Source organism: Emydura macquarii, unplaced genomic scaffold (genome assembly GCF_026122565.2).
Source record: "Emydura macquarii macquarii isolate MOO-44397 ecotype Brisbane River unplaced genomic scaffold, CSIRO-AGI_Emac_v2 contig_1253, whole genome shotgun sequence".
NCBI lineage: Eukaryota > Metazoa > Chordata > Testudines > Chelidae > Emydura > Emydura macquarii.
This window is the reverse complement of record NW_027131390.1, coordinates 39,994,479-40,009,543: the sequence shown is the minus strand read 5'-3', so window position 1 is coordinate 40,009,543 and position 15,065 is coordinate 39,994,479. Positions and strand designations below refer to the sequence as shown.

Here is a 15,065-nt window from a genome sequence, read left to right as displayed (position 1 = left end):
ATTCAATTCTATGAATTCTATGGCTTTTCTCCCACAAGACAGATTTCAGATCTTTCCCCAGTTGTGCTTCTCTTTCAACTCTCACCCTACCACCACAGTCCAAGGAGGTTTAATGCTAATAGCCCACATGGCCACATATAAATTTATGTGACCCTTCATGCCAGTCTACACCTGAGCATCCTTCAAGGGTGGTTGATGTTAATCTGTTGACCAAACAGATACCCCCTAGACAAGTTAGTCCGGGTTCTTCCTGTGGCCCTATGTTCCCTACATTGGTGGATGGATCAGAACAATGTGTGGAGGTGTACTATTTTCTTGCCCCCTTCCAACCAAGACAGTCATTATTGATGCCTCTCTGATAGGGTGGGCTGCACACCTAGGGAAGTTGCAAACCAAAGCATTATGAATGGAATGAGAAGCAGCTCTTCATATCAATGTCTTTGAACTTTGAGCAATTCACAAGGCTTGCTGTGCTTTTCTCCCTCACATCCAGGGCTTGTTGGTCTTGATACTGACTGACAATACAACTGCAATATACTGTCTAAACAGACAGGTAGGGGCACAGTCCAATCAGCTTTGCCAAGAAGTGTTGACACTCTGGGACTTTTGCATCAAGGAAGACATTACTCCCATTGCTACATCTGCCTGGCTCCCAGAACCAGTTGGCCAACCATCTCTGCAGGAGATTCTCCCAGAATCCTGAGTGGTCTCAAGAACAGTGTGCTGAGGACCATCTTTCAAGTCTGGGGTAGTCAAGCAGTCAACCTCTTCACAATGAAAGACAACAATCTGCTCTCAAGTGATTCACAGTCCAGGTTCACAAACCACTGCCTTTCTCTTGTGATGGAGATCAAGACTCAGCTACATTGCATACATCCCAAAAGCTATTCTCAGACTGAAGCAAGATCACACTATCACGGTATGCAGATCCCCTGGGGTACAGCCTGGGAATGGGGTACTGCTGAGCTTCCTTACCCTTGTGGCTTAGGCTGACCTCCAACCATGCTACTGATGATGACATACAGTCTCTCTCCAGACCCTGTTATCACCCAACACAACAGCAGGTGGCACCACACACCCAATTGAGTTATATGAATGCTCTTGCCTTAGCCACACATGAACCACCAATGAGTAAGGTGACAGCCAATTACCCCCCTTTCCGCACAGTTTCCAAGACCTGCACCAAAGGCATCTACTCCCAATATGGAGAAGACATACACCAGTTTTTGTTACTGAGCTAAGATTTCTAGACAATTCAATTCAGGACCACACTGGTTAAGATAAAACATTAAACAAGTTTATTAACTACAGAAAAATAGATTTTATTATTAACTACAGAAAAATAGATTTTAAATTATTACAAATTGTAGGCTTAAGAGATCAGAAGGCGCTACCAAGGAAATAAAAATAAAAATGCAATCTAAATTCTAACAGGATTTGAATCTAGAAATGTCTCACCGAGAGATGGTACCAGCCAGCTTGCAGCTCTTCAATTCACAGGCTGTTTGCCTTGCTTGCGGCCTGGGTCCCCTTTCCCCTCTTCAAAATATCTTCAGGTATTGAGCTGGGGAGGGGGGAGTGAAGACAAATGGTGGTGAATTTGATGCGTCACTCTCCTTCTTTTATAGTCCATTCCAGCTCATTGGAACAATTGGTGCTTGTGACCTGGAGGGTCATCCTCACTGGTCAGTCAGTATTCCAATGTGTACGTGCTTTCTTGGTGGGGTTTGGGACAGCAGACTCTCCTTAATGGCCCATTAGCACATCTGGCTACTTCATTGTTGTGCCTGAAAGGCTGTTTCCCGCATTGCAACATATTCTAGTAGCATATTCAACAGTATTTCATAATTTCTCATACAATGGTAGCACATACAACTCACCAGGATATTAATGTTCAGCAGATCAAAATCTTTTAAAATAATACCACACAAGGCATACCTTGTATAGAACGTGTCATAATATAGTATAATTAATATACATAACATTGGTGAATATGGAGTTTCTGAGGTGGTGTTCTCAGACAGTGTGTCACATACACCACGATAATTCTCATCATGCCAGTGTGGTTCTCAGATCTTCACAGACTCTTGATTCAACTCCCCTGTGCTTTGAAATCTACTAATGAAAAGTGCTAGATAAGAGTGTTGTCTTCTTTCTGTATCTTGGTAATACCTGTTTCTCATCAACCATTTAGCATCAGGCAAATACAGAACACCTAGCTAGGACTAATGAATCTTTTCTCCTGGCAGCAAGCCAAGAAATCATCACCTCAGTGGGAGTCTCTTGTGTTGATGAATAGTCACATTTGAATATTAGTGTTTTCGTACGAATTATGGGTTTTGATGTATAAAGTAAAGATGTCTCTACAGCTCTTTCCTTCTGTTGTACAAAATAGACCACATTAGGTTAAGGGGTCTGTTGTGTAAGTAGTAATTCTCTTTGTTGGCAACACTTAATCTGTGACACTCTCAGGTAATGTACTACTAGTGATAGAAGTAAAACCCATGCTACTGATACTAACTAGGAAGTAAGAGCTACCACTCCCCTCCACCCCCATTCCCCAATCCCAGACTTCCAATGTAGAATCTTAAACAGCATGTTAGGAGTTTATTTCCTAAAATGTCAAAATAAATTCACATTTTTGCTGCAGAAGCCATCCTTTTTTCAGGTTTTCCACATGGGTGTGTAGTATCAGGATTCCTTTATCAAGGAGGAACATAAGCACTGGTATCCTGGAACTGACCAGTGACCCATCTACTCCAGTATTCTGTCTTTGACAGCAAACACTACCATCAAATGCATCAGACGGGAAGGCTCATGAAATCCTGAAGTGGACATTTATGGAATAACCTGTCCACAGGGAAAGCTACTTCCAAACTCACTAAAGTATACTATTAAAATGGGACCCACATAACTACAAGAATCCCCAAATGGTGTGTACAAATGCATGTCTGCATACATGTGTGAAATGGCCCCTAGAGTAATCCCAGCAGAGACAAACTTGGAATCCCTTTGCAGCAGGCACAGAAATGCAATGCGTATTCTCCTGAGATCATTACCCACATGAGGCCATCAGTAATGTGCCTTCAGTAAATGCAGCCATCAGTAAATTTATGCACCATTAGTAAATGCAGCGGCTCCCAGTGAATGTAGAGGCAAATGCGACCAGTCTGACACTGGCGGTAGATGTACTGGCTGAGGAACAACAGTCACAGATAAATTAGTTCCCCCTGATATTTGGGATGAGGAGAATGAACAGGTAATTCGCATTAATTCGGACATATCATTTCTTTCTCCTTCCAGCTTCCAATCTCCAGATGTTCAGCCTACAAACAGCTTTTTCACACAATCCCTAAATTCATATATTTTTGAGCTATGCACATTTTGCTCTCTTTTCCACATGACTTTGGAAGACACCAGCTTCTTGCTGCACTAAGACCCAACAGTTTTCTAATGCAGAAGCTTCATAAGGGAATTTGTTTCTTCACACTCTAACTCCTCTGGCTAATCCCAGGGCATGTTGCAGTCTGAAATAACCTTCCTTCCTTGGCAGGTCTGGCTCCCCGTCTAGAGACAGTAGCATTGCTACTACAGAGACTCGCTATGCAGAGCGCAATGAGCCTGATTTGAACATGACACGGTAAGGAGTCCGGGGGGAATATTTCCTGCTATGCTTCATACTTCTAGTGCCCTCCAGTTCTAGTCTTGGCTTGTTCTTTAATGAAGCCATTGCAAATGCCTGCTTCTTGACCAATGGGAAGAGAGGGAGTTACATTAAGGTGTGCCAAAGCCAGTGGTATCAGGAGTCAAGATACTGGGATACTGACATGCAGCTACTTACCACCCTTTAAATAGCCTGCTTCGACTTCTCTTTCTCAGTGCACTGAGCTGGCCCCTGACTAGTTCAGACACAGGTGCTGAAGGCATTAATATGCATTTTCCTCCTTTGCCAAGATTGCCCCAGGTTACGAAGCGAGAATTTCGATCACCAGAGAGACGAATCATGAGAGTCCTCAAAGCAGGAGGCACAATGAGCCTGATCTGACCACAGCGAAGTAAGGAGTCGGTGGGACTAATTCCTTGCTTGTTAGCACGGATGGTTCTTGGCTCCTCATGCCCTGTTACTTCCATGAATTGATACATACCCTCAGCGAAATCCTGACCCCACTGACGTGAATGGCAATACTCTGAGTATGATTGTGTACATCTATAAATAATGACAGGAGAACTAGGATTTCACTCCCTGAATGTGCTTGATCATCTTTAATTCCTTGGCACCAAGTTAATCAGAGTATCACTAAAAGCACGATTGAATTTTGCATCCATGTACTGTGTTGGGAATTTCAGCTCTAGGATCGTGGGAGTAAATTTAGCCTATGACTCTTTAGGGGTCAACTGTTGCAAAGTTAAGCATAGCAATTAAAGTCATTCTCTGGAAAACTTTACAGGATGCAATGACTCTAATATTTAACAGGTCTACCTCCCACTCAAGAGAGAGTACTTTCAGCATGACAGAGACCTGCCATGTGATACCTTCGTATTTGAACTGCCAACAATTCAACACCAGCATGTCAGAGCCCAGTCATGAGATGTCGTCATATCTGGACAACCAAGCATACGACACCAGAAGGTAAGGGGGTTGGGAACGGTTATGGAAAGACATCGGAGATACTGAAAGTAAGCTGCTGTGTAGATAGGCGTCTGAAAGCAAATTTGCCACCATCAGATCGATTTATCCGGTTCGATTGAGCGGCAGTGAAGACATGCTCAATCGATCCAGAAGTCAATCTAATAAAACCACCTCCCCAAAAACCGTAGCAATGCGTCGATGGGTACGCATTTCCCGTCAGCACAACACAGTGGAGACGGCGCATTAAACGGAAGTTATGAAGTTGACAGGAGTTACGCAAGCTACTCTGCTCTGATCGACTGCCGCAGAATTTCGCTGGCAGCGTAGACCAGGCCTAGTACAATGGGGCCCTGGTCTTAGATGTAGCCCCTAGGCATTTTTATAATATAAATAAATAATAATAACAAAATGCATGAGATGTCCCCAGATCATGAGTCATGGCATCCCATCACCATGCTGGCAGAGTGTGATGCCAGAAGGTCTCAATTTTTCTGTGTTTTACAACTGTGCTGCATTGCTGATCGGCTTTATACCACTGGGATTCATGTGTCAGGGTTTACAGTTTGGCTCTCTGCACCCACACTATGTGTCATAGTGCACAGAACAACTGCATCACACAGACAGGCCAGAAAGCTATTAGCATCTCTGAGCCCTTTGCCTTGCTTTCCTTTGCTCTTTAATTCACCATTCATTTTTAATCATCATTTAATAGTTAGAATACAGTTATACCTAGAGGACCCAATCAGAGTCATGCTGCTTAGGAGGCAGTGTGGCCTATTGGCTAGAGCAGCAGACAAGCACTTCAGAGAGCTGGGTTCTAGTCCTGGCTCAGCTGCTGGGTGAGCTTGGACAAGTCAGCTTACAACTCTGTGTTTCAGTTTCCCTATCTGTAAAATGGAGATGATACTGATCTCCTATGTCAAGTGCTTTTAGATCCACTGGAGAAAAGCGGTATGTGAGAAGTAGGTGTTGTGTTTTTAATATAGGTGCTGTACAAATAGACACAGTCTGTGCCGCAAAGTGCTTACAGAGTAAGAAATAGAAGCCTGGAATGTTCTGTGCTTTGTGCAGTTTAAAGCTGTTCCCATGATTAGATCTATGCTAGAGAAGTACATAGTCTATCAGTACCTGGATTGCTCCATGAGCACAGGTTGCCAAGTCCAGAATCAGCGGGTCAGCCCCCAAGTCAGCAGTTGGGAACTGCAGATGCTGCAGTGATGTTTGTTGTGAGCCGCAGGAGATCCGAGACAGATCAATTTCCAGGCTGCTACACAAGAGATGCCTCCACTTAGCTACAGGCATTAGTATAGCTCTTACCAGGACTGGTTACAGGGCCTTCAGACCTCCAACGATTTGTACAATTGCAGAGCTCAGGGGTGTGAGGCAGGGAGGGCAGAAAGGGAGCTACATGAAAATATCTCCCTGACCCAAAATATTAGGAAATTGACATGACATGTAACAATTCAAATGTCAGTCCTGGAGCTGCTATTGGGCTATTTGCTTCCTTGCCAGGCCTGTCCCAGGCTATGAAGAGAGAAGCAGCCCCAGAGACACCAGATATGAGAGTCCTGGAGCCAGCGGGCACAATGAATTCGACCGCAGTATCGGAAGGTAAGAACCCAGGATGAAACTCTTCTTTATGAGGTCAAATAGCGTGCTGCCACTTGGTTCGTTCAATACCCTGAGCCTGGTGAGCTGTTCTTGTTGAACCCCAGCAGCAGCCATGGTCAGGGCATTGCCATTGGCTGGTATGTAATTTAAATCAGTGTGTTTGGGGAATTTCAATTCCAGTGTTGGGGGTCAGGGGATGAGGAAGTATAATGAGTCTTCAGAATGTTTGTGAAATCGTCATCATGCATTAACGATCATTCTCTGAGGCGGCATTGATTCTTTTTTAACAGGCACTACACCCATTCTAAAGACAGCAGCACTGTAGCTATGTCACAGGGAAGTCACAGTAGGCCATGCTACATGGACGACTCAGAGTCTGACACCAGAAGGTAAAAGGAGTGGGGCTGGCGATGGTCATGGGGGAAGCCTGCAGTCAGCTGGTTTAGGATGGGAGCCTAGAAGCAGAGTTGAGATTTTTAACCTCCCATTCAGAGCAGAGGGATGTCATGAAGGTGATGTGATTGTTCACTCTCTGGAAAACAATGATTGCAGTTACAAGAGCCACTTGTACCTGCTGGGATGCACAGGGCTGTCTTTAATCTGATTAATTGTTCCCGGTAGATGCCACACAGCACAGGGCTGTGATATGTCCCCATCTGCATGATGTTTGATGGAGATCCTTTGCCATTCCACTTGTGGACTTCCCAGTGCAAAACTCACAGTATACTATATCCTGAAAGCCAGCCATCAGTCAGACTGGTCCAGAAATGCCACTCGCCTGTTGAAGGTGGCAGTTGATACACTGTGTGGAATAATATTACACAAGATTTTTCTACAGTATTTCACAGCATTTAAATCCACACAAGCACAGCATGACACTTTGTAGGGTGCACGCCCCATAGGCTGTAAGCATCAGGGCTGTAGTTTACACCCAGAGGGGACTGCATATGGGTCTGAACATCAGGAATGGCGTTCCTAGATATCCTGGAGCCATAGGTTTGACCCTAGGCAGATCAACTCAACCCTTCATTCTTCTACAGGAGATTAGTGAAGTTCCATGCAGGTTGCTAGGCCTGGCTATTTCTGGTGATGTCTTAACACCGCCATGGTCCACTCTACTCTCTGTGGGCACCTATGGTCCCACTGCATTCTTTTCCTACGGCTACAAGTTTGTGCCAAGGCTCCTGGCCGGGAATTTCCCCTCCCTCTCCTGTTGTGCAGTGTTGTGTGCTGGTTGTCCATCTGGCCATGGCTCTCCCATCTCAGAGATGGCTACATGATTCTTGTGACCTTGGGTCATTTGAAGGTCTTATTTGACCTTCTCTTCATGGTGCTGCCCCAGGATTAATCCTCTGAGAAGTTACTCTTCTCTATGAATACGATGTTGTGTGGGTCAGGTGTGGGAAGGGAAAGGAGCCTATGTTACCTGTGACAGAAAGTGAATCAGGATGTTATTGCATGCAACTGAGGGCCTTAGTATTGTCCCACATCCTTGAGACAGTGTCATTGGATGCTTGCTTATCCATTCTCCTGTGGCACACAGGTCTGGCACCCTGTCTGAGATGCCACCCAGACAGCACAATTTGAAATACTTATATACCAAACATATCTATAACTTCCATTACACATATAACACATGAACATAAACATTATTATCTTACTTAGCACATTATAGCCTTTCTAACAGTACCTGACATTGCATATCTCACATGAATTATTATGATTTTCACATACTGATGTCAAACAATATAATAAATGCTCCCTCCTCAATCCAGCCAATGTGACATGGGGTTCATAGAGGAACTCTCTAATACCATTTAGGTCACAGGCCCATCCCTCAAGCTGGGCTCGTGGTTGCACTGTTTCTAGGATGAGGAGGGGTGGTTCTGGAAAGCCTAGCATAATGTAGGGAACGCCAAAATACACCCTGAGAGGGACAGTGGACCATATAGACACCCTTACCTTTATTATAGAAGTTTGGCTTGCAGGGACCACAGTGTCCTAGTCCAATAAACATGGCCAAGCCAGGGTATTGCATGCTGGGACTTGCGGTCTCCACAGATTGCACCTTAAAGATGAAGTCCATTTTACACTGGTAAGATGCCAAGGTGGGCCTCTGTTGAGTAGTGCAGGAGTGCTCCTGGCATAATACCACACTGTTTGACAACAATCACTCATCTGAGCTGCTAGTCCTGGAAGAATCTATGCAAAAGGAAAACTCTCTGTTTTTCTTCCCTTAGCTGGAACACAGCTTAATTTGATCACATAAGAAGAAAGGATTCGTCGTAACCCAAAGACAGTCATGAAAATGAACCCTGAAGAAAGCAGGGTTGCTTGAACTCGGTCTCTGATTAGCTCATTTTCACTGGCTCTAGTATTGTGCTGGCAGGCATGGTGTCTTGCATACGATCTGTGACAGAGATACGATCTGTGACAGAGGGGATGCAGGTCACTTTGAAGAGAGCATTACAAAGTGGGGGGGTGGGACAAGTGCAAGGAGATTCCATTTCCGGATCTGCAAGAAAAACAGCACAAAGGATAACTATCACTTAGCAATGACAAAACATTCATTCTAAATATCACTAAGGGAGTATGCTTTTAATGTTAACAGGGGAGGGGAGGGGAGAGAGAATGGCTATTAAATCCTGAGGTTGTTGGAAACTGCAAAAGTGAACGTAAATCGAAAAAGGTGTATTCTTGTTATCCCAGTCATTTTAATTAGTTGACTTTTTGATGTATGAGACTGTTGGGTTGTAGGCATTGTACTTGGTATTTAGTAACAATGTTTCAAATTCAGTAATAAGCCAAGAGCACCAGCATCCCACCTTCCCCTTGGCCATGCATGCATGCGTGTGCGCGCACACACACACAGACACACACACTTCCATTAGTTCTTGACTCCTCTGATGCGAATGTTTCTGTTAATGTCTCCATCCTTCTCTAGCAAAGGGATCCTCTTTGTGAAGGAGTATGTGAACAGCCGTGAGCTATCTCCCACTCCACGCTACAGCAGGTATGAGTGATCCATAGCTCACTCCACAGTGGAGATGCAGAACTGAGTCTGTTGGGGTCAGGGCAGTGAAACAGTCTCACTGAAATTCCAAAACCTCAATGTCCAGTGCTGTTGGGTTTCACTGCATATTTTCAAAAGTGGTTGGATTTGGTGAGAAAACTACAGATGTTTTTGTGTCGGTTTCTGTCAAAAATAGGACCATTTTTGATTGAAAATGGTCTATTTTCAAGCCAAAACTCACGTGTTTTAAATTTTGTTCAGTTGAACTAAAGTTATTTCAGATTCTCAACAGTGTACTTGAGAGTGGAATTTGGCCCTCTTTGCTTTCTATTTATGCTCAGCTGGCAGACATTAACACCTTGTTAAAATGCATGCTCGCTGTGATTTTATCCTCACTCAGTACTGCCCTGGCATTTATAAACCCCTGGCCACAACAATTGTCAACTTCTAGCTATTCTGGTCTCAAAAGCAAGCCTCACTGACTTAGAGATGTGCTTTTATATTTGGAAGTAATATCAGTATTCACTTGGGTGCTCACAGCATTTCTAACACAAATGTCTTTAAGAAAGAAAACATGAAGCTCATTGGGGCAGGAATTGTGTCTTTTATTTGTCTGTGGAGTGCCTACCACATGGGGTAGGTATTGGGAGTTATACTGATAATATTAACGATATTCTAAAATGTTAATAGGATGCCTTGTGTGAAATCCTGGCCCCACTGAAATCAATGGGAGTTTTGCCACTAACTTCAGTGGTGCTAGAATTTCACCCCAGTCTGTTCAGTGGACAATGTAAAAGTAGTTGGTGGTCTCAGGCTATGTCTACACAACAAATGCTGTGCACGAACTAACCTGTCTGAGCCAACTTGAATCCAGTTAGTGCAGGTAACAATAGCAGTGAAGACAGCACAACATGGGCCTCAGAGTGGGTAGTGTAAGCCTGGCACAGACCTTGGGCACGTCCTCAGCTTGCTAGTCATTCTGAAGCCCACATGATGCTCTCTTCACTGCTGTTGTTACCCAGACTAGTTGGATTCAAGCTAGTTTGGCTAAGTCAGCCTGTGCACAGCTTTTGCTGTATACATACCCTCTGCCAAGTTCCCAAAATGGCCATGTCACAAAACCACATACCTTGGTTAGCACTTTCGTTAGCATCCTTAGCAGGGAGGCCAAGCACTGAGTGGGTCGTAAAGCCTAAATTACTCTTTCACCATCAGAGTGGTCCCTCTGGGCTGAGAGTGAGGCATGCTGGTGCCAGAGTGGGGGGAGCTTGCTCTGTTGCCCCTGATGCAGTACCTGTTCTGTGAATAAGAGGAAAGGTCAGTCTGCAGTGATGACACTTTGCTGCCTTTCACCAGCACAACACTCACTTTGAAGAAAATACCTGTTGATATTTAATTGGCAAGGGACCAGCCTCTTGTCAGTGAAGAGGCAGCTGGGAAATTGCTCAGAAGCACTATGACCCAATTAGAACTTTTGGATGCTGTGCACTGGTGATAAATGTTTCCATTTGAGCCATTCCTCCTACATGTGACTATCAAGTAACGATCGCTCCTTCCCTCTCTTCTCCAGTAGCAGCCTAGTTGATTTGTCAGATGTAGACAGAGCAAGCTACAGTAACACCAGCTACCTGCACAGCAGCGCCTCCCAGAGGTAAGACAATTCATGCAGGGTGATTTCAAGGGAATGTTATACAGAAACATTCTTTAAGGCTTTACTGTACATGATATTTTATAGCATACGTAGGTGTTCAGTAAAATAATGCTGTTTTCTTTGCCTTCCATGTAAGGAAGGTCAGAACTGTCCAAGGAGAATAAAGAGCATCAGCGACAGAGTAACTCAGGGGTGGTATTGAAACATTGCTTCCTACTGCCATGCCGCTTTGGTGTAACTACATAGGACTCTTCGCTCCTGAACTCTGGCAATCCTGCCTCTGTATTGTCTCTTGGCACAGTCAGCCATAAGCCATGTAGATAGATGTCCACTTTTGCACTGCATGGTAGTGCTGTTGTTAGATCTAAGATTGCCTTTGCTTCTGGTCAAGGACAGGAACTATTTGTGTTACTGATGCGTGGTGATGTTGTGATCCATGATTCCTTTCCTCTCCAACTCCACAGGTCACGTGAAGGTGTCTGCACTTACTGTGGCCGTGAGATACGAGACTGCCCCAAGATAATGATAGACCATCTCAATGTTTACTGCCATGAATACTGCTTTAGGGTAAGGGACATTATTACTAAAGGTCATTCTCTACTTGCTAATATGTAATGGAATTGGACAGAACTGGGGTCTGGGAAAGTGATCGTAGGGCAATATTTGTTCAGACTTTCAGATTAAAAGCATGTTGTATCTGTATCCAAGTTTAGAGACATAGATCCGTCTTGGAGCAGGAAGTCATGTGCCCACAGATTTTGAAAGTGCCCCCAAAAATTATCTTGGCCATTATATAAATGAATTATTGAACTAGAAGATCCCTTTGCTTATCATATTGATTGAACTCATTTTATAATCCAGTGAATTGAAACTGCAAACTGACTATGCAAACAGGGATTGTCAGGAATTGGATGGCTCAGAGGGTTTTTTAATAGAATCATAGAATCATAGAAGATGAGGGTTGGAAGGGACCTCAGGAGGTCATGTAGTCCAACCCCCTGCTCAAAGAAGGACCAATCCCAACTAAATCATCCCATCCAGGTCTTTGTCAAGCTGGGCCCTAAAAACCTGTAAGGATGGAGATTCCACCACCACCCTAGGTAACCCATTCCAGTGCTTCACCACCCTCCTAGGGAAAAAGATTTTCCTAATATCCAACCTAGACCTCCCTTACTGCAACTTGAGACCATTGCTCCTCTTTCTATCATCTGCCACCACTGAGAATAGCTTAGCTCCATCCTCTCTAGAACCCTACTTCAGGTAGTTGAAGGCTGCTATCAAATCCCTCCACACTCTTCTCTTCTGCAGACTAAACAAGTCCATTCCTCTCATCTTAAGTCTTGTGCTCAAGCCCCAATCATTTTTGTTTCCCTCTGCTGGACTCTTTCCAATTTGTTCACATGCTTTCTGTAGTGGGGGGCCCAAAACTGGACACAATACAAATAAGGCCTCACCAATGCCGAATAGAGGGGAATAATCACTTCCCTTGATCTACTGGCAATGCTCCTACTAATGCAGCCCAATATGCCATCAGCCTTCTTAGCAATAAGGGCACATTGTTGACTCGTATCCAGCTTCTTGTCCACTTGACCCCCCCCCAGGTCCTTTTCTTCAGAACTGCTGCCTAGCCCATCGGTCCCCAGTCTGTAGCTTTGCATGGGATTCTTCCATCCTAAGTGCAGTACTCTGCCCTTGTCCTTATTGAACCTCATCAGATTTCTTTTGTCCCAGTCCTCCAATTTGTCTAGGTCACTCTGTATCCTATCCCTGCTCTCCAGTGTATCTACCATTCCCCCCAGTTTAGTGTCATCCGCAAACTTGCTGAGGGTGCAATCCACCCCATCCTCTAGATCATTAACGAAGATGTTGAACAAAACTGGCCCCTGCACTGACCTCTGGGGCACGCCACTTGTTACAGGCTGTCAAATAGACATCGAGCTGTTGATCACTACCTGTTGAGCCCAATGATCTAGGCAGCTTTCTATCCATCTTATAGTCCATTAATCCAACCCATACTTCTTTAACTTTCTGATAAGAATAATAGTTGCTGATAACAGTAGGTCACTGCTTCGTATCCAGTAGTGACCAAAACTTGTTGCTATCTGGTGGGCAATGTGAATTTAGTTGATGGCCTTAGTTCACAGGCGACTAGTATCTGTATTAAAACATCTACCAAAACAATTCGCATCCCAAGCACAGAGGCCGAGTTTTGGATGTGTCATGGAGACTGACATTCCTTCTTTTCCTGAAATTGTTGTACATTCCTCTACGTTGATGCACATTGAGGTGGCAAGGTGTGTGTGTGGAACTTGCACTGACATGGCTTGTGCTATACCTATTCTTTACAGAAGCAGAGGTTTTTAGACTTCAGGGCCATCAATCCAACACCTTTCACCAGTTTTAAATTCACTAGATTGCCACTCATTTCTTATTCCTCTTCCTATGTGTACATCTAAATAGGGCTCTGATAACCATCCAATCCCCTGTTTTTGTTTCCATAGTGTGGAATTTGCCATAAGGCAATGGGAGACCTCCTGGATAAAATATTCATTCATCGTGACATTGTCCACTGTGACCAGTGCTATGAGAAGCTCTTCTAGGTGAGTGCCGCTTTTTCCAGGGTTAGCATGATGGGATGGACGCTAGCTCACGGAGAGACAAAGGATGGGGCCCACTAACACTGGCTTATAGGGTGGCCAACAATTCTGAGCATCACATCTGCACAAGAATTTTCTGCATGCCCACAATGGAAGGCACTGATCCCTGACCATTACATTGTTACACCAAGCACCTGAGCTACAGAAACATTTTGCTAGTCCAGAGGATCTGCATTACAGAGCCCTCCTCTTCTGGACGCATTCTCTAGTAACTAAGAAATCTTGATCTCAGATGGTCAAATCAAGCAGAAAGCTGGCTAGATTAGTGAATGAAGTGGCAGTTATACATGGATAGTACATTCTTTAGTGTCAGCTAGATACAATATTCCTCCTCATTTCTTGTACTAATCTGTGGTGTAGTGTTGCTGTGCACTGTCAAACAGCTGCCACATTCCAGGCTAGATGTGGCTGCATTGCAGTGGCGAGTGAAGTGATTCCTGCTTGTGAAGATTTTGGGGGTCAAAAGCAGTATGAAAAGTCTAAATCTAAGATACTGTACTATATTTTTGCCAGTCCAAAAGGAACTCGATTTTTTAAAATTTTCTTTTGTTTGGTAGCTAGCTTGAAATAAAAGACACCAACATCAGATAAAATGAGTAGCCTCTGCCATTGCAATGAGATCAGAAATGGTTCTCTCTGATGATATATACACATGCTTCACTACATACACGACTGCTTTATTGTCACATTTGCTTAGATAAGACTAAGCTTTTGCATCCCACTCCTCCTATGTTTATATCTGCTGCAGTGGCCTCTGCAATGCCATTTTCTATATAGCACCCAGATGTTGCACTCAGCTTCTCCTCTTTGCTCTTAGGTCTGAAGAACAGGAGGAGCCAGCCAGTTGGAAGACTTCAGCAGTGTCTGTGGAAATGTATCCAGTAGTGCCTGACTGGCTAAGATAACAAATCTCCTGCTCCCGCTTTCCTGGAGTTATTTCCCTCTCGCCATCTCATCACAATGAATGAGTGTAATGTCCACTACTTTATTTTGTCAGCTACACACAAGACAAGTGCCAACATTAATGAGAAATGACAGTGTCATCTACAAAAGAGAAGCAGCCTGATTTTTTCAAAGGTGCTGAGCACCTCCAGCTACCATTAACTTCAGTGGGATTTCAGCACTGTGGAAATCAGGCAAAAGCTTCTGTGACCCGTCCATGCCTAGGGTAGCCACCAGAAAATGCCAAGGTCAGGGCAGGCTGCAAAAGGAGAGCATATTCTTTCAGCACTGGTGGGTGACACTGACTTCCCAACCAGCCATAATCAGTGCTTCTGATTCCCCACACTAGTTATGAAGAAGCTAAAATAAACATATACACAGTCCCCTTTACTGAATTTCAGTCTCTGGCTCCCAATCAGCCATTAGGTCCAGTAAAGAAATCAGTTATTTAAAACTCTATGCTATTTACCAAAAATGTTCTCCTGACCCCAAAGGGTCAGCCACATTTCCAGATCAATATAAGTTTGGATCTTACCCAAAATGTCACACTGCCAGCCAATC

The 15,065-nt window shown here is 44.2% G+C and overlaps 1 protein-coding gene across 1 annotated transcript in view; it reads left to right on the top strand.

Moving 5' to 3' along the window:
* Positions 1-14,574, top strand: part of ZNF185 (zinc finger protein 185 with LIM domain) — a 78,238-nt gene extending 63,664 nt beyond the window's left edge. Inside the window, 9 exon segments of the mRNA XM_067549925.1 lie at positions 2,669-2,762; positions 4,407-4,630; positions 6,143-6,241; positions 6,532-6,630; positions 9,186-9,254; positions 10,828-10,905; positions 11,370-11,472; positions 13,407-13,505; positions 14,380-14,574. Of these exon segments, the coding sequence (XP_067406026.1) occupies positions 2,669-2,762; positions 4,407-4,630; positions 6,143-6,241; positions 6,532-6,630; positions 9,186-9,254; positions 10,828-10,905; positions 11,370-11,472; positions 13,407-13,505 (865 nt within the window). The 3' untranslated portion in view covers positions 14,380-14,574.
* The last annotated feature ends 491 nt before the right edge of the window (positions 14,575-15,065 follow it).